Raw genomic sequence first — 19,226 nt, forward strand, 5'->3', positions numbered from 1 at the left:
CTTCTGTGAATAATGGAATCTTAATGTGGCATGTTGGAGTCCGACTGTCCCACATTTTTGCTTGATTTTATTCAGAAGAGAAAACGAAATTGTGTGTATAAAAAGAAAAAAGTAATAACAAAAAAACAACAAAAAAAAACTTTTGACAGCAGCATTGGACCAATGTTTCTTTTTCCCTGCATTTATAAACATGAAGTACGCAGAAGATATCAAACAGATTTTAGATGACTGTTTTTTTTTTGAACTGACAGATGTTGATTAATATTGTCAAATCGGAGTCGATTGTTTCTGGAGATGCGTGCGTGAGTGTGTGCGTGATTGCGTGTGTATACGTGACGCATGGAGTGCGTGGTGTCCTGTAAGCTCCGCCTCCGTGAAACACTGACACTCTCAGTCCCAGCTGTCGGCTGAATTGACCGTTTAACTCTTTGTACTGCAGATATTTATTTCTCTTAATCAGTGAAGTAAACATGGTCTGTTTCATACAGCGAACTCTCTGTCGTCTGTTTATTATATTTGTGTGTGTGTCTGTGTGCATTTCATCTACTTAACGCAAGGTGTTTGTTCAGACGCGAGAGCGTTGCGTCGCATTCAATGCTTGTTTTTATTTTAAAAACACAAGGCACATTTTCTTGACTCTTGAAAAGCAAAAAAAATATAAAATTAATAGGAGAATACACTTTTTTTTTTAATCAATTCATTAATGAAAAAAAAACAGAAGCTATTACAAAGCTCTTCTTTCCAATATTGAAATGGAATTTCGTCTATTACAAAAACGCATTTAAGCAGGAAAATAATACAAATAAACAATTCTTACAAAAAAAAAAAAAAAAGGCACAGCCGGTAGTACATTTGAAGCACAGTGCATACAACGCAATATTATACAATACAATACCAGACAAACAACATACGAACAGAAACCCGGTTCACAGCCTCGGAAAGATTAAAAAAAGAGACTTAAATGCTAATGAGATTCCTTTAATATGGTTTAAACATTTCTTCTTTTTGAACTGGTCGAGATCTTTCCAGTTGAAGCACCTTAGGAATGGAGAACAGTAGGGAACGCTGAAGTTTTGTTTAAAACGTGTTTTACGTCGTCCAGCATTGTTTGTTTCTATCCGAAACTGAGATTATGAAAAATAACTTGCCAAAATGTCCAGTCTTGAACACGTTCTCCAGGATGCAGATTCTCTAAGGCTCCGTTTCCAATGACTCACCATCTTCTCAAAAGGACACTTCATGTTCTTTGGCATTACCTCATCATAATTCCCTATTTTAAGAGCTTGCGGAGGAATTTTGGTGAGCTGTTTGGATTGCAGCCTGAGTTAAAGAAGAAAACACACAGTTTGCTGGTCCAGAACTGAAGGGTGCTATAGGTGTAGGTGGCCACAAGGGGGTGAAGTGCAGTCTGGCTCAAAAATGACACGAAGGTCCATAATTCCTTCTTAGTGTGAGAGTAAAGGGATAATTCTGGGGAGGGGTCTGTGGAGTGTCCAGAAATCAGGATTTCTGGGCGCTGGAGGACAGGAGGAGAGAGGAGGAGGAGGAGGAGGATGATGAACAGTCCAGGTTGGGGAGGGGTACCGGGAGCGGCCCGTTCAGCAGGGTGGGGAACTGTGAGAGTCAGAAAGCAAACAGGACATTGAGGTAATGTTACACATGTCTTCATATGCTATGTTTACTAACTATACAACAAATGCCTTATAGTGGGGTGGGGGAAACATTTAAATGATTGCATCAGGAAATGTCATCTAACAGTAAATTAACTGGATCAAATAATAGTTTACACATCATAATGGTTGAATCTTGTCAATCTTGTAAATTATATTTTAGAAATATTTTATTGTTATTATTGTTGGTGGTGTTGCTTTTTTATTTTGAGGTTAAATACTAGCTTGGAATTTCCTTATGTTAGGATATATTTTATTATTATTATTATTGGTTTTTATTATTTCCAGGTTAAATACTACCTGGGAATTTCCTTATAGGTTTCTTTGTTAAATTTATTATTATTATTATTATTATTATCATTGTTATTATTAATACTTTTTATTTCTTTAATTTAGATTTTGAGGTTAAATACTACATTTCATTATTATTATTTTATTCATTTACTTTATTTTATTTATTTTAGATTTTCAGGTTAAATGGACATGTTCTTTATTATTATTATTATTATTATTATTATTATTACCCGTATTATTATTATTATTATTATTATTAGTAGTAGTAGCAGTATTATTTTAATTTTTATATTATGATTAACTGTTTATTTTATGATAACCTAATAAAGATAATAAACAAATAAATAAGCCTGTAGGACTAATTTTGGCATTGTGATGACATTTTCAGGACATTTTCCCCAGAAATCGTATTCCTGTAATACAGAAATCAATATCATTCTCTCTGGCGACTTTTTTTTTTTTTTTTTTTAAATGATTAAATTATTTACTTTATTCTTTCATTTCTAAAAATACCATAAATTGAATTCAGTACAACAAATGCCACCAAAGTATCCTTAAAATCGGACGTCAAAAAAGAACAAAGAAAAAAAAAAGCCATATAATTTACTACTTTTGATTTTTGAAAGAATACCTGGGCATTTCTTAACAGTTTCTGTTTATTTATTTATTCATTTATTTATTTATTTTTGATTTTCAGGTTAAATGGACGTGAGTCCTTTATTATTATTATTATTAGTAGTAGTAGTAGTAGTAGCAGTAGTATTGTTATTTTAATTATTATATTATGATTAAATGATTATTGTATTATAACCTAATAAAGATGAATATAAACAAACAAACAAACAAGCCTGTTGGACTAATTTTGGCATTGTGATGATATTTCCCCCAGAAATCGTATTCCTGTAATACAGAAATGAATATCATTCTCTCTGGCGACTTTCTTTTTTAAATGATTAAATTATTTACTTTATTCTTTCAATTCTAAAAATACCATCAACTGAATTCAGTACAACAAATGCCACCAAAATATCCTTAAAATCGGACTTCAAAAAAGAACAAAGAAAACAAAAAGCCATATCATTTACTTCTTTTGATTTTTGAAAGAATACCTGGGCATTTCTTAAGTTTCTGTAAATATCTCCCTAATACACCTCAGTGAGGTGAAAAAAAAACACCCTGTCTTTGTGGTTCAGAAAACAAACACACTCGTAGTCCATCACGGTAGCGCTAGGAGAGGAACTTCCTGTTATGTGAGAGCTGACTATACACACAGACAGAGTCTTTTTCAGTTATCACCCCCTCCCTTTTTTAACAGGAAGCTGTTTTTCCCCCATATCCAATGCAGAGAGGAAACATCTGTAGCTTATTTCCAAACCCTAATACACGCACACACTCACACACCAGTAAATCCATTTCCCGGATTGAAAAACATCTCAAAAGCATCTATTTTTCCTGGTATTTGTTTTACAGGTATAGAAAAATCAACAAAAAAACCAGAAGAAGAATTGCACTGTGAAAGAAAAAAAAGCCAGACGTGCCACAAAAGTTTTCCACTGCAGCCAATGACGGCAGGAACAACAATCATGTGACCAACCAGAAATCTCCCACTACGGCCGCCCAGGGAGGAAGTGAGAGTGGGGGAGTGAGTGTACGTCTGTCTGTGTGTGTGTGTGTGTGTGTGTGTGTGCGGTAGTAAAAGTGCACATCACGAACTGACACTATTCCTGTAAAGGCGGAGCCAAGCAGTCGCCCGTGGTTACCTTAATGGTTTCCTGCTGGCTAGCAATGTTTACAGTAAAGACTGGACCCTCCCCTCAAAAAAGCAAGATGAGCATAAATATACAGTTTGCATTCTGTCTTTTTTGTTCACTCACACACACACACACCTCCCTACACACTCACTCTCCCCCGGGCCAGAACAGGAAGTATCCACAGGATTTCCCCTCTCGCTCACATGAAGGCTGAAACATGACACCAAACACAAACACGCTCGCAAAACAGACAAGCAAATCACTTTCTAAAACACACTCGCATGTCAGTGCTAAAACATCCTCACATTCAAATTCCTCTTTTTATAGGTTTGAGAATGTTTTGTGCGTACCTGAAAGAGTGACCCGTGGCCCTGTAGCCTGGCGGGGCTGAGAGGGGCTACGGGACTCAGGCTGCTCCAGAAATGAATGGAGGACAGGAGAGGACTGGGCGTCAACAGCAAACCAGAGGGAGTCTGAAGAGAGAGAGAGAGAGAGAGAGAGAGAGAGGAGTAGGGGAGGTATTGTGAAAGGGGGGAACAGGAACATGAGATGTTATTTGTATTAGTCACTGAAGTCATGGATCACGAAATCCCAGTGTCTTTTTGAAACTTTGAAAAGACAAAAGTAAGTCTCTGCATGTCTAGACACGTCTTTGCATCAGTTTGCAGGCGATAGCATGTGAAGCCTGTCATGCACAAGTAGTCTGAGAACCCCTTTAAAAAAATCTTCCCAGATTTTTTCACCTGAACAGGACAAACTTGGAGCGTCAATGGTATGTAGCACAAATGCGATGCCTGCAAGCGGTAGGATGACTGTCCTGGACATAGTTGACACTTTTATCTGTCCAAGCAGATGGAGCATTTTGCTCAATCTGGTGTTATGAAATAACTGTCTGGCTGTTGTAGATGTTTCAGTATGTTTAAAGCAACAATTCACCCCCAATTAAACTTCCGTCATGTGCTCAAACTCATGTCATTCAAAATCTGTTTAACTTTGCCTTTTGTGGACAATTGTCCCAATTTCAATTTTCTGAAGGTGGCCCTCCAAAACAGGGTTGCCAGGTTTTCACAACAAAACCCGCCTAATTGCTCCTCAAAACTAGCCCAATTGTGTTCTGGGGGTAAAATACACATAGCCCAATTCCGTGGGAAAACTGCGGATTTGGCAACATTGCTCCAAAAAGGCACCGTAAAATTAGTCCATATGGCTTATGCTATATATTTCGATCTTTCTGAAGTCATACAATAGAACTTAGTCAGGTTAGACGCCGTATTGAATGTAAATGAGGCTGTGATGGATGGACTTATGGTGTGTACACACCAAACACGAAGCGAATATTCTCATCGTGTTATCACTCTAAATTACTCGCAGGATGTTTTTTGTTTCAATCGCCCAAATAAAATCATCCCATAATGCTCTCCTCCATTTTCTGAAACAACCGGACATGTCAAACTGGACTTGTCAATAAGCTCTTCACTGATTGTCTTGCATGACAATGCGTCTTGCGAATTTTCCACTCTCTTGCTTGAAATTTTTCAACTTGCGCAGAAGATGCGATTGAAGCATATTGTGCGTTCGTGGCAATCACACTGCCCAATTTGCGTCATCCGCGGTGCCCTGCGCGAATTCACGTCTTTGCATTGACTTTGTATGTTATCTACTTGTGCACAAATAATTAAATTTGCTTTTGGTGTGCACACACCATCACAGTCTTTACAATGGCACACAGTGTATGAAGGTCCTAGATTTCGTAATTCTCGCTTTCAAAACGGTTTTATGGAGTTTTTGTCTGCTGAAAGGTTTTTTCAAAAATACGTTTCATCAGCTGGACAGTCAGCATGCTGTTAAATAACAGTACAAACCATTGAACACACTGTCCCCTCACAGCCTCATTTTCATTCCTGTCAAAAAATTAACAGGCTGATATTTAAGACAGAAAAACATCCCCTTGAGAACTCGAGCAGCTTAACTTGTCTTTTACCACATAGTTCTAGGAACTCAGAAAAGAAAAGAACACAATGCCGCAGACAACAGGTAAGTGCCGTTATCGTGGTTTTCCATGTTCGTGGAGTAAATATTTTTAAATGCCTTTTTAAAAATGCTGGGTAGTCGGTGCTTCGTATGCGTTTGGCCAATCAGTGTACACTGCGTCACTTATAGTTCCTATATAACTGTTTTAGACCCTACTCTGATATAGGAGCTAATTTAGTTCCCCTAAATGGAGTTCCTAGAACTAAAAAGGTTCCTAGTTCCTGCGGTGCCAAAAAGCGGGAACTTCCGCCAATAGTTCTAGGAACTGTGAAAAGGTTCCTCCAGTGCAAAAGCCCCTATAGACACCTGTGATGACAAACGGGATTAACAGATATTGGAAACTCTAGTTTAAATGTGTACAATTTTTGGAGAGAAATAGCGCAGACACTGGACAAGGATGAAACGTCTGTGTTCGTGCAACTTATCAAACAGCGTATACATATTTGGAACAACATGAGTGTAAGTAAACAATGACAGAAAGTTCATTTTTGGGTGACCTGTCCCTTTAAGAGAGAAAGTGGGAGAAAAAATCCACACAAGCATGTAGCTTCCCATGGGTCATGGACTTTGGATCACCAGGTTGTGGCTATAGGGCAGCATGTGAAATCAATTTCTCGTTCTCACTCAGTTTTTCTCTGTCCTGTGTCACTATGCTGTAGTGTGTGAGATTACAGACATATGGCTTTACTTACAGGTCTCTCTTTTCTTGCTTATGCCATTCTGTCTGTCTTTTTCCTCTGCCTGTCTCTCTCTACCTCTTTTTAAAAACCTGTCTGCCTGCCACGCATTTCTTCCAACACACCCAGTAAAGACCAAAACATCTCATAGAATAGCTGTATTACCAGTATAGGTGTGTGCCCTGTCTATTTGTTACCTGTTGAAGGCTTATAAACAGTGCCGGAGAGGATGTTTTTGTTCATTTATAGCTCAGTTCCAAAACCTAGAAAATTTCCTACAACGAAATGAAACCTAATCCGAAAGCTCTACACAGGCAGCAACTAAATACTACAAAATTTGCTTCTTGCTAAGCTAACAACATGATACTTTGTCATAAAAATGTATAAAAATACATTGCATTTATATTGTACTAGCATATTGAAATAAATAGTCTGTTTTTACTTAGACAAAAACGGTTTTGTTAATACTTTTGTTAAATATAAGTACAATTCTAATGTATGAGAATGATAAAATTAGCCTTGTCATCACTAACATAATTAGACCAATATTACCAATTTGTTAAAAACATAGCTGCCTTGCCTTCTCACAACTGAATCCAATAGAACTTTACATTAGCATGTTGCTAAGCTAACTACACAATATTCTAATGAGCATAACATAAAAATATTGTCTAAAATGTAATTTATTATTTAAATTTGAACAATTTTAATCTATAATGTATGATATTAAGTTAAATATAAGCATAAATGTAAGCATTTTGACATTCAATTTTCACCATTTTCACTATCAATTAAATACAGCTTTACATTAGCATGTTGCTAAGCTAACTACACTGTTCTAATACAGAAGTATAAAATTACATAGCACACAAATGTTGTGTAAAATAGTAAATTTTTTTCTTTATCAGTAATTTTTGGTATTGAATGAAATTTATTTGACATTTCTTTCTCTTTGACTGAGCTTGTCGCTATGCAGTCTGGGGTTATTTGCTATTAGCCAAAAGAAGGCATCATATTCTTTCTATATTTTAGAAAAATCCTTTGCTTTGATCATTAGGAAACAGATGTATGTGTGACATAAATATACATGTGAAAATGTAAATGTACATGTGACACAGTTTAATACCTGTGCAGTGAAAAAGGCTGGTGTAAGTGACCCTGAGGGCAGTGCTGGGCTGTTGAGGGCGATGGAGCCCAAGTCACTTCCTGAAAGCAGTATGGAAGGGGCGGAGATTTCCAGCCCTTTGGGTTTCCGAGCTTTGGGAGGCAGTCCGTTGCTACCGGTCCTCCTCTCGGGGGGCGTGGCCCGATTTTGGGCTCGCTCCCTGTGGCCGGATGATAAATTTAGAGGCTGAGCGCTCTGCTCTGATTCGTCTATGCGAGCCTCCGGGCTGCGCGCCGGCCGCAGCGTGTAGACAGGGCTATGAGAAGGGGAGGGGCTACGGGATGAACAAGGGGAGGTTTTTGAAGCGAAGAAGACCTCCGCGCATGCAGGTGGCGGCGAGGAAGCCAGGGGAACGACCTTTTCTGATCGATTTGTGACAAAGCGAATCACCGTTTGTCCCTCATCCCCTCGTTCGCCCCCTCGCTGCTTCTCGACTTTGATTGGACGCAGCAGCGGAGGCGGGCTTTGGAGGGAACTGACTGTGAAGGATGAGTACAGACCAGAGTGGAGATACTCGTTCCTGCAGGCGGGGCTTCTCAGCGATGACAGTGACAGCTTTGGAGACTCTTCCCCCTCGCCGCAATCTGACTCCACCTCCTGCAACATGACACCCCCTGCGACGTGACCCCCGTCCCGACCGAGCTCCACCGCTTGGGGATCCATCTTCAGAATATCAGGGAACGAGACGAACTTGTATACAAACTTCTGGCCAATCACCTTCTTTATGATGTTCTGCAAAAGAAAAGGGATTATTACAATACACTCAAATGGCAGTTTGTAACTATTTTACCCCGAAATTGTGGCTAATTCGTATGAATTTGTACAATCTTGGTGGTATGTTTTAGTATGATCTGCTAATGCCCCATTGACGGTTAGTTGTAGGGGTGGAAAATCATACTTCTCCATACAAATCACACCGTATGAATTCATTACGAGAAATCGCCACCTCGTAAAATTGCTGCGTTTATCCAAAACGAGCGTGTAACCTTGTCATAGTAGTAGCGTAGTGCTCGGCTAAGTTTGTCGTAGTTCATGTTGGTCTTGTTCTTGCGCAGGCCCCAGAGTTTGGCGACTTCTTCCGATTTGAGCAGCTTGAATTCGCCGTCGTTGGACGTCCAGCAAATCAGGTGCTTATGGCTCTGGTCCAGCAGTAGCTGCAGCAGAAACTGCCACAGCGTGATAGCACTCTCCATATCTGTCAGACAAGAGAAGTAAAATTATAAACATTAACAGTTTACATTTTAATAGTCATAATCAGGCTGATATTTTGCTCTAGAACCTAATTAGAACCTAGTTAAATGTTTTTGTTTTTTTTAAAGAAACATTTTACTGTTCACTGAAAAGTTCTTTTCGGAACCAAAAATGGTTATTCTTTTTCACTGTGAAAAATCAATTTTTGTAACCTTTGTTTTTAAGAGTGTGGGGTCAGTAGAGCAATTCAATTTGTGATTTTGTGAGTATTTTTGACTGATTCATTCCTTCTACTTTTGATTAACACTAAGAAAAAACGCTTCTTTTGAGAACTTTTAAGGAGCGATTCCATAGATGTAAAAGGTTCTTCATAGAATGCCAATATAGAACCTTTATTTTTAACACTGTTGCTGTTTTGTAACAAAGCTGTTGCTTCTTGTTCTGATTTAAAATGTGTGTATCATTGTAACCGAAGTGAGAGGCATAATTTCATAAGAGTTTCAATCTAATTCAAATTTGCCAAATTTACACACTGTCTGCATGTGTTGTGTGTTTATTTGGAAAGAAAAGGTGGCTTGAGGACAAGTTTAATGACCCTAACAAGGTTTAAGGATCTGAAGGAAGATGCTGTGGTACCGCAAAGCCAAATTTAGTATATGTCTATGAATAAGCACGGACTGGCGTCTTGTTTCAACTGATCTGATAATCAGACATCCTTCCAGGAGTTGACAGCATTCGTAAAAAAAACCTTCCTTTAACCATATTCATATTTGAACAGGAAGTGGTGAAAAGGGAGAGGCCAGAGCATCAGCCGTATAAACACGGCCACATTAAAGAACGCTCCTGAATTCATCCTCTTCCTTTAATTTCCCCTTTTCCCTCTGCACTCTTCATCTCTCGCATGAACAAAAAAACGTCATTCCTGAGTGCCCTCCCACAAACTCTGCAAGCATTTCCTGTTCTGTTGTACATTAACGCACAGGCTCATAAACAACAAAGAGCTATCAGCCAGAAAGACTGACATGGGGATGAATTGCAAATAAGCAACATGTTCCAGCATCGACCGTGCTCCTGAACTCTCTGGGACGGAGGTGTCCGCTCAAAGGCGGGCAAATACACCCACTGGTGAACAGAGATTACTAACAGGGTAAACATGGAGTTTATCCACAAGATCCTGTTTAGCAACAGATTCGAGTGACCAGGTAGACATAAGTGGGTTAAGGGGGCACAAAATAGTTAAAATGTCCCAAACCTAGAGCCAAAACCTACAACAAGCAGAAAGGGAATTTTTAAAGGTATTGGTCACTCAAAAATGAAAATTCAGTTCAAAACGCCAATGCAGTTCAAAGGTCATTTAGTTTTGTTTTTTTAAAGAAATTTATTATTTTATTCAGCAAGGATTGATCAAAAGTGACAGTAAATACATTGTTACAAAAAAGTCTATTTTGAATAAATTCTGTTCTTTTATACTTTCTATTTATCAAAGAATGGTTTCCAAAATAAATTAAGCAGCACAACTGTTTTCAACATTAATAATAATAATAATAAGAAACGTTTCTTGAGCATTAAGTCAGCATATTAGAATAATTTCTGAAGGATCACGTGACACTGAAGACTGGAGCAATGGTGCTGAAAATTCAGCTTTGCATCACAGAAATAAATTACATTTTAAAATATATGAAACCAGAAAATGATTATCTTAAATTGTAATAATATTTCACAATATTATGAATATTATTTACTGTATTTTTGATCCAATAAATGCAGCTGTGGTAAGCATAAGAGACTTTCAAAAACATTAAAAACACCAAATTTTTGAACGATAGTGTATATCTTAGTTCCATTTGATCAAAATACCGGCTGATCCAGAATAACAGTAATAAAAAACATGCAGTCAAACAGATTGCACATCACCCAAACCGTTATTATCATACTTTAATACTGCCAAAATTAGTTCAACATGCACAGACACACATACTTAATCTTTATACACCATGGCTGCCCATGTTGAAGATAAAGACGGATAGATCGTCCAGTTTTTGTGAATGGGTTTCGGAGAAGAAAATGGCTAAAAGTGCTCTTTATATTCTGGCGCTGTGGTTGGACACAGACAGGAAGCTGCAATCTCACGAAACAGGATGTGCACAATGATATCTGCTCACATTCCTTCAAGAAACCTTAGACATAAGCGGAGCCTTTCATTGTAACATTTATAGTTTGGACAACATGATTTGAGTGATGCTAAACTGTCCTGCACAAAACATAAAAAAACACACTTAGATTTAGACAACACAGGATTTTCTAATGAACAGGAGTGAGTTTTTTCATCAATGCGGTCTGGGATTGACTCCAACAGGAAGGTGCAGTGGTTCAATGTTAAAAGCCCAACATTACAGAAGTTTAAATCTTGCTTGGGCCACTTCCTGTGACCGCTGTTGTCATGCCCTTTAACCACATGCTTACCCTTAGTGTACTCACATAACCTCTTCCTCTACATCTCTGGTTAAAGTTTAGGAAATATAAAAATTATATATACATTACAAAACCTGTACACTTTGACCAGGGGATGTGACATTTTCATTGTTTTATTGTGCTTTTTATGGTGACAAGACTAACGTTTTACTTTTCAAACAACAGGCAAGTTAACATAAGTTAAAATAAAATGCAATATACAATTAGGAACGTACAACAAGGGAAAAATAACTAAAATAAATTAATTAAATTAGAAAAGTATTTTCAGTACACTTGCTACTTAATATTTCTATAAAAGTTTTCTCAAGTGCAGTTATTAAATCTTTAATTTAAATATAAATAATTAAAAAATATATATGTTTAATAGCTTAATTATCTATTTTTAATTGTGAAAAATCATGAAAATCACTTTAGATAATAACATGGTAACAAACAAATAAATAAATAGAAATAGACCAGTTGCTTAAAAATAAACAAACAAACAAATAAATAAAGCACCATAAAATGATCATATAAGTAATCCAATATGATTTGTGCATTGTCAAGTCTTCTAAGATCACATAAATGCGCACATTTCAATAAGAGCATGTTTTCATTGTATGAAAAAGAGCAGCATGAACATTGTTCAAAATTTCTCCTTTTGTGTTTCACAGAATGGATCAAATTAAGTGGCCTTGGAACATCATGATGGCTCATGAACGACCACAGACTTTTCATTTTCGGTGAACTATCCCTTTAAGAAACATGCATATACTTAATATGTTGTAGCACAGAGTTTCTGCTTATTTTCAGTGGATATCTGGTGCATAAGACAGATTAAAGTTGAGGGGATGGTGTTGAGTGCTGGGATGCAGGACAGCAGGAAGACCTGGGTGGAGGAACGGTAAAGGACCTCAGGTTGAGGTCTGAGAGGCGTTTAATAGACATAAGGAAACCAGTTTGACTCTAATTCAAAGCTGTCAAATATGTGTGTGTGTGTTTGAACAAACTCCTCAGTTTTAACTAGCGTTACATCATGCCCTTTGGTAACTGTAAGTCAGTCAAACAGGGCGGGCTGGCGTTTACTGCAGCCTTCCTGCTGTCTGAGCCAATGCTCTCCCGAGACGGATGGATGGAGGGAACGAACGAGACGGAGTGGTAGATGGAGAAACGAGGCTGGCTGACTCACTAGTGTGGATAGCTCTGACACGGAGCATGTTTTATTGGCCAAGTGGAACTCCCTTGTTGCAGACGGCCTTATTTTGGGAAAGTCTTTGTCATATTTTTGACAAAGACACACAAGCTTAAACTTTCACCCGGGTTTTCGCTCATCAAACTGCCGGCTCTGGAAGTCATCGAGGGATTGATCGAATAATGAGCTGAAAGGAGCAAACGACCCCAAACTCTAACAGGACAGGCTACAATCAAACCTAAAACACTTTAAGTCAACATGAAATGGTGTTCGTGACACATTATTATGCTTCTGTAATGTGATGTTTTTCCGAATATTGTCTTTGGGAATCAGTAGGATTTTGAAAAATCGTTGCAAAATGAGTAAATATAATATAATATAATATAAAAAATATTTAAAAAGAAAAAAAAGTTATTCAATTTTGATGTAGTAAAGTGACGTATTTTCTAATAAAACACCTGGTTTATTTATTGTAAGAAAATAATAAAACCAAAGTTTTACTAGTAGAATTTAGTAAAGTTTTTGTTTTGTTTGTTTTTCGTTTTGATTTGGTAATGCGACATATTTAAATGGTTGGAAAATGAGTAAAAAAAAAAAGAAAGAAAAATTAGAAAAGAAAAATGTATTACATTTTGATGAATAGACATTTCTGAATAAAACGCTTGATTTTATTCACCAGGAATCAATTGGTTGTGAAAAATGTTTGCAAAACGAGTAAATTTTTTTAAGAAAATAAGAAAAATAAAATTTTATTACATTTTAATGTAGTAATGTGACACTTGATTATCCATCAGAAATCAACTGATGATAAGTAAAGTTTTACTACAATTTGATGATAGATTATGCTCATTTTTTCACTTTGGAATAACAATCAGTGGATAATTCCTGAAAGCCTGGAACATGTATTAAGATTTTGATTTCATGTTGACTTTCTGCTTCATAATTTGGTGTGCAAGACTTTTATTTTTGTCTTTTCAGATGCTTTTGGTTGGAATATCAGCCAGAGGGAGTGTAAAGAGACACAAACAGCAAGATTCGGCCAAACCTGTGGTGACAAAGGAGGAAGTGCTCAGAAAATGCTGCCAATACAGGCTATAGATATTTATCAGGAAGTATTGTGTGCTTTCTCACACACACACACACACACATGCTCATCGAATACTATAGTCTTTTACATATGTGACACAGACCTCATTATACATATTCATGTACCAATTTACTGTTAGATCTCATACTTAACTCTTGGGCAGAACATGAAAGCTCGCCGTACGCCACATACCCAGTTATTTTTTTCCAAACCCCCAAAGAAGTGAAATAAAACCATTTCCTGCTCCAGCATCCTCTGAGCGGAGCATCTGCGTTAAACGACCGTAAAACTGTCTATATCAGGACTTCCTCCAATTCTCCTTTGAAGGGCGTCTTCCTGGGAATGCCGATCCCGAACTGAAAGGTAGGAATTCCTGCTGCGGGGAGCAAACACGGGAACGCGGGGACCACACGGACACAAGGCACAAATGGGAGGTTTCCTCTTCTCTTTTCATGCTGGCACAAACCTCTCGCCCATATGGACGTCTAAAGACAGACGTGCTGTGTGTGAGACACCATGATCAACGGACTCATTGATACTCAGATTTACTGCCCTAATCAAAGGGAATAAACAGAGGGAGCTGATTTCAAAAGCTCTTGGCAGTTTGGAGAGGTTTCTGCACGGAACGTGGCTGTAAAAGTAATTGTTAGATTATCGCAAGAGGGGAAAAATGGAAAAGAAAAATGTACATGCAAAGTCTCTTTTTTTATCTTTCAATATGAGCAATGACATAAACTGTGCAGAAGCCAAGTCTGAATCCTAAGCCAGGATTTTCTAAGACACACAAATAAATAATAGACAGTGTGCGCTAAACAAAAAGACACACTCGAACATAGCTCTGCATTGGCTCTGTTCTTCTGCCGTTGTCTGGCATGCATCAGCTTCATGGTCATTGGGTTTAAAGATGTTTTCACACACTGCATGAAATTTGGGATGAAATAAATGAATCATCCATAGTTTTTACAGTTAGATGGCATCAGTAGGTCCACAGGGATTCTGTCTCTCAACATCCGCTTGTCAATCAATCATGTTTGTTTATTAAATATTTTAACAATATGAGTAGTACTTTTTAGTGCTGTTCAACCATGTTTTTTTTTTTTCCCAAATAGTGCAGAAAATGTAAAAAAAAAAAAAAGTCTACAGATACCATCTAATCCTAAGCATCAGTAAGAAAATAAACTGTTTTGCCACTTTAAATGCTTATTTGCCACAGAAAAACTCTCGATTTCTGAGTTTACATTGTAGAAGATACACTAAAAAATTGTTATTTTTTGTTGTGAAGTAAATACAGCAGGAAAGATTTATTATTTTCTCCAATAAATTATCTGAACTTTAAAATCTACTCAAATACTTTTTTCTATAACGGTGTCTCATATTCGTTTCAAAGTAGAAAACTTTGCAAAAGGTTTCAAAAAATATAACATTTAATATAATCTACCTACATTTACAATGCACTGTTCCCATAATGCATTGGGGAATGAATAATTAAGGGCATGTTTTTGCACTACTTGCCAGTTTTATTTGCACTTTTGTTAATTTTGCGTTTTGAGTTCATTTTCTACTGCTCAAAAATTACCCACCATAATTGTGTTTTATGTACCAAAAATATAAGCTATAGTTGTAGTTAGTTTCAGTGTTCATGTATATTATTCATTATTAATTTAGATGTTATTTAGTTTTACAATTTTTACAAGTTGCGGATGCATTTTGAATTTTAGATATACGCATTTAATATTATTTTAAAAAGTATATTTTGCTTAATTTTATACGGTCAAAATTTACTACCTAAAATTGCACTTTTCAAGTCATTTTTCAGTGTACAGCTGAACTTTTTTTCTCAGGTCGCCAGAGGTGAGAAACTCTTTTGGAACTTGTTTTCAAAAAATGCCAATGGAAAACACCAAGAAAACCTGCACACATCAAATCTATCCAACCCATTTAACCATACAGGAAGTAGACAGGAGGAACATGTCTGTAGACACAGAACCAGTGGCTTACAGTATACTGCCTGATAAGGCTGCTTTTTAAAGCTTCACACACTGCATGTGTGTGTGTGTATATAACAGGGGAAAGAGGAGAATCTTTCAGGTGAGAAGATGCACTCCAGGCTCTCTCCAGCGTAAAGTGACACGCTCACACCCTTCAATACTCATGTAACAGACACGCAGGGACAGTTTGGACCCAAAACCCCAAGCCCAGTGTTTTGAATGGCCCCCAGACAGCTTTTAAACACCAAACTTGCCGTCGCGCTCACAAACCCCTCCACTGTAGCGCCAGCGGAAACTCGTAATGAGATTAGTTGGTGTGCGCAGACATTACTTCGCCATGACTAAATGTGCGCTCTTCCTGCGCGCACAGACTGCAGTGGAAAATTCAGGGAGCTCCTGCTGAAGAGAGGGAGAAAAGAGAGCCGTGAAGGACTTCTCTCCACGACCACATTTCTCCAGAGAGAGCTGCAGCTCATGAAATTACGCAGACAGATCCGAGAACGTCTGGCGGCGTGTCTGTGTCCATGCAGTGGCTTCAGAAAGAGTGCAGACACTTTAAAAAATCATTGCTTTTAGTAGCAAAATATCAAAAAAGAAAACATTCCTTATACTTTAATCTAGATTTTGGAATGCTTGCATTAAACTTTTAAATCTAGTTGGCTGTTCTATTGAAATGATGGTTCCTCTTTTAAGCAATTTCATGGAAAATACAGAATATTATGGCATAAAAATATAAATATAATAGTCAAAAAGGGATTGGAAAGCATTCCTTGATTACATTAAACTAGATTTCACTGCATTTTACTACTGCATTTTGCAATAAACTGTATGAATCTAACTGGCTGTTTAATCAAAATGATGGTTCCTCTTTTAACCCATTTCAGGGCAAATACAAGGCTAAAAAATACTGAAATGCCACATAATAATCCTACTAATCACAGTTGATTGTTTATTTGTTTTACCACTGAGCATTTTAAATGTCTTGTGTTTGAAATAATGTCTATGTAAGACATAATTGCAAATTTATTTAACCCATCTAACAATACAGGAAGTAGACAGGAGGAACGTGACTGTAGACTTTACACGCAGTGTGTCCAAAACTCCAGAAGGAAACTGCATCCAATGTGGCATTCGATTTAAAGAAAGATGGCACAAGCATGCTTTTAAAACCAAAAGATCTCATTTTAAATGATAATACGGTAGTTTAAAATGAAGAGCAAAAGTATGTATGTGGACACTTTCTCCTTGTCAGAGTTGAACATGAACTTCACCAGGTTACTGTGCTAGGACACTTGTGGTGAACTTGGGGACATCTTGGGTTAGATCTGAGGAAACTCTAGCATCATCTGCTCTCTGAAGTCTGACTTACAGTAAGTCTCCAAACACATTTTGGGCTCACAAACATCGATCTCCTCCAATCATATTAAATAACCCCCAGCATATCCAGATGCAGGAGTAACATCAGCTCTAGGACTGAACTGAAGTTTCTTTGTTTGCCCCAATGACTCATTTTCAAGATGCTGTCTGCTGCCAGTTTCAATCCGGAAGCGCATGGCAATTAGTCTGCTGCTGTTTCCAGACAAACCAGAAACTCTACTAGTGCGTTTAAAGCGCCAGGAGCCAGATTTCAGCCTTTTCTAGCAGCCCTGTTTTCGAAAGTACAGCCAACAAAATCTTTCGAATATACTTCCCGAAATCGTGAGCTCAACAGGTATTCAAACTTTCCTCAGCCGTGCGTAAACGGTGCGCAAATTGCGCGTAAGTAACGGGAACGGTGGACACTTGAAGTGTCTTCTGTGGCTGTTATTGCTAAAAGAGATCTATTCGTTTTAAAACGTTAATTACTTTATAACTTAAGTCTCAAACCTCACTTCTGAACATTTCAAACAGCTCCGTCGTTTGGATACGTTCATTCTTTTTTGGGGATATCAAGTTTCAGTCGTGTACTTTGGAAGGTTTCTTCCTTTCAGTGTTATTATGAAGTAATTACACGTTTAAAAACATGTATAAAACGTTCGAATAGCATGGATGGATTATTCACATACCTGTGCGTAATGGTCAGGCTTTTTGGGGTCCTTTTTCGCTTTATTAAAAAGAATTCCGTATAATGCGCTGTTTTTCCATGCTGTCGGCCGTCTCGGCAGCTCTCAGTCGGACTGTAATGGGATCCCGACTGTTTTCTCTCTCTCTTTCTCTCTCTCTTTCTGAGCAGGAAGTTGGTGCAGGCAGACAGCGAGCCGGCTCACTTCCTCTCGCCGTGCGCTATTCCCCAGGCGCTCGGCCCGTCTGTGTAAACACGCTTTTCCTTCTCCAGCCACCATCCGACGTTCAAGAACACAAGCACACACGCGCGCGCACGCAGTATACTGTAATCTGAATCTGCTGCGAGCGGAGCGCACTGACGTCACCCTCTTCCTATCCGGGACCCGTCGGGAGGAGCCGTGTTCCTTCCTCTACACACATTTTGTGTGTGTGTGTGTGTGTGTGTGTGTGTGTGTCTGATTCTGACGTTTGGGGATCAAGTTGCTAGAAAATGTCCTCATAACTTTACTAAATCAGGGAGGAAAAAAAATATGTGGAAAGAAAATCTTAAAGAGAATAAATAGGTCATTCTGTGAAATGAGTGGATTTTCCTTTTGAAATTGTGACTTTTGTACATTTTTAAAGGATTTTAAACAATCTGTTAGACAAAAAAATGAGTTGTAATTTGTAAAAATTTTTAAAAAGGTTAGCCGAATAATTTTCTATTGTGGCATCGCAAGCTAAATTAATACATTTTAATTTGTACTGAGAATATGATTACGGGTTCAGAACGGTAAATGCGTTACTTGCTTTGCCAGCTTAATAAAAGTGCTTAGAAATATTACAATGTTATTTTCCTACAAATATGCACATTTAAAAAAAAACAATAATAAAAAAATAGCCTAATTTATCCTATATAAATGAGCAAATGACTGAATAAATAAATAAATACTCGTCAAGTATGCTTTATTGGCATATCAAAAGACTGTAGACACGTGCAATGCAAATACCATCAGTGCAAATAAACAAGTGATATTAGCATATAAAATGTCTCTCAAATAATAAAACGTAGGCCTATATCTATATTTCTGTAGCTACTACAAATAAATCTCTCTCTTAGTAAATTAGTGGCATGGGGCTCCACAGGGGGGTGGAACCATCTTCCGATTTCCTGGAGGGATATCCACTGACAGGAAGCCGGATCCTTCAAAACACACACACACACGCACACGCACGCACACACACACACACACACACACAAAATTGACCAGTCTCTTAACATCTTCTCTAAATTCTGATTTAACTGATGTTGTTTAAGTAATAACTGAATGGCTGATATTAATGAATAGGCCTGAGTCCGTCCACTCGAGATGTTAACACACTGACATTTTAAGGGGCATATGAAAACAATTATGACCTCAGCAATTACCCTGTATTTAAAATGACTGTTCATTTTCCGCCATCTAGTGGAGCGTGAAGACATTACAACAAGCGCCTGTGAACGTCTTTACAAGAACTGACGCCTGTCAAACTTTAACAGTTACAATTAATGTTGTAATAATAATATTAATAATAGAATTATAGAAAGGTTATTATTATATATTAAAAATTATATAAATGTTTTTTTTTTAAGTTGTGACAATGTAATTACTGTAATATATTTTTGTTGAATTTAAAAAAAAAAAAAATTATCATGCAATTAAAGCC

General features: G+C 37.5%; 1 protein-coding gene across 1 annotated transcript; it reads right to left on the reverse strand.

Moving 5' to 3' along the window:
* Positions 1-675: 675 nt before the first annotated feature.
* elk3 (ETS transcription factor ELK3) lies at positions 676-17,860 on the reverse strand. Its single transcript, XM_058772153.1, has 5 exons — positions 17,543-17,860; positions 8,575-8,783; positions 7,550-8,320; positions 4,066-4,188; positions 676-1,614 (listed from the first exon to the last, which is right to left on the reverse strand). The coding sequence occupies exons 2-5, from the start codon at positions 8,779-8,781 to the stop codon at positions 1,501-1,503; spliced, it is 1,215 nt and encodes a 404-aa protein (XP_058628136.1). The 5' UTR covers positions 8,782-8,783; positions 17,543-17,860; the 3' UTR covers positions 676-1,500.
* Positions 17,861-19,226: the final 1,366 nt, after the last annotated feature.

This window comes from Onychostoma macrolepis, chromosome 04 (genome assembly GCF_012432095.1).
Source record: "Onychostoma macrolepis isolate SWU-2019 chromosome 04, ASM1243209v1, whole genome shotgun sequence".
Taxonomy (NCBI): domain Eukaryota; kingdom Metazoa; phylum Chordata; class Actinopteri; order Cypriniformes; family Cyprinidae; genus Onychostoma; species Onychostoma macrolepis.

What these genes read in the sequence shown, in the direction of transcription:
- elk3 (XM_058772153.1), bottom strand. Translation starts at nt 8,781, where the DNA reads ATGGAGAGTGCTATCACGCTGTGGCAGTTTCTGCTGCAGCTACTGCTG. An exon ending in TACGCTACTACTATGACAAG is followed by an intron (nt 8,321 to 8,574) that starts GTTACACGCTCG and finishes TTTCTTTTGCAG; the next exon opens with AACATCATAAAGAAGGTGAT. An exon ending in CAGCCTTTTTCACTGCACAG is followed by an intron (nt 4,189 to 7,549) that starts GTATTAAACTGT and finishes CTCTCTCTTCAG; the next exon opens with ACTCCCTCTGGTTTGCTGTT.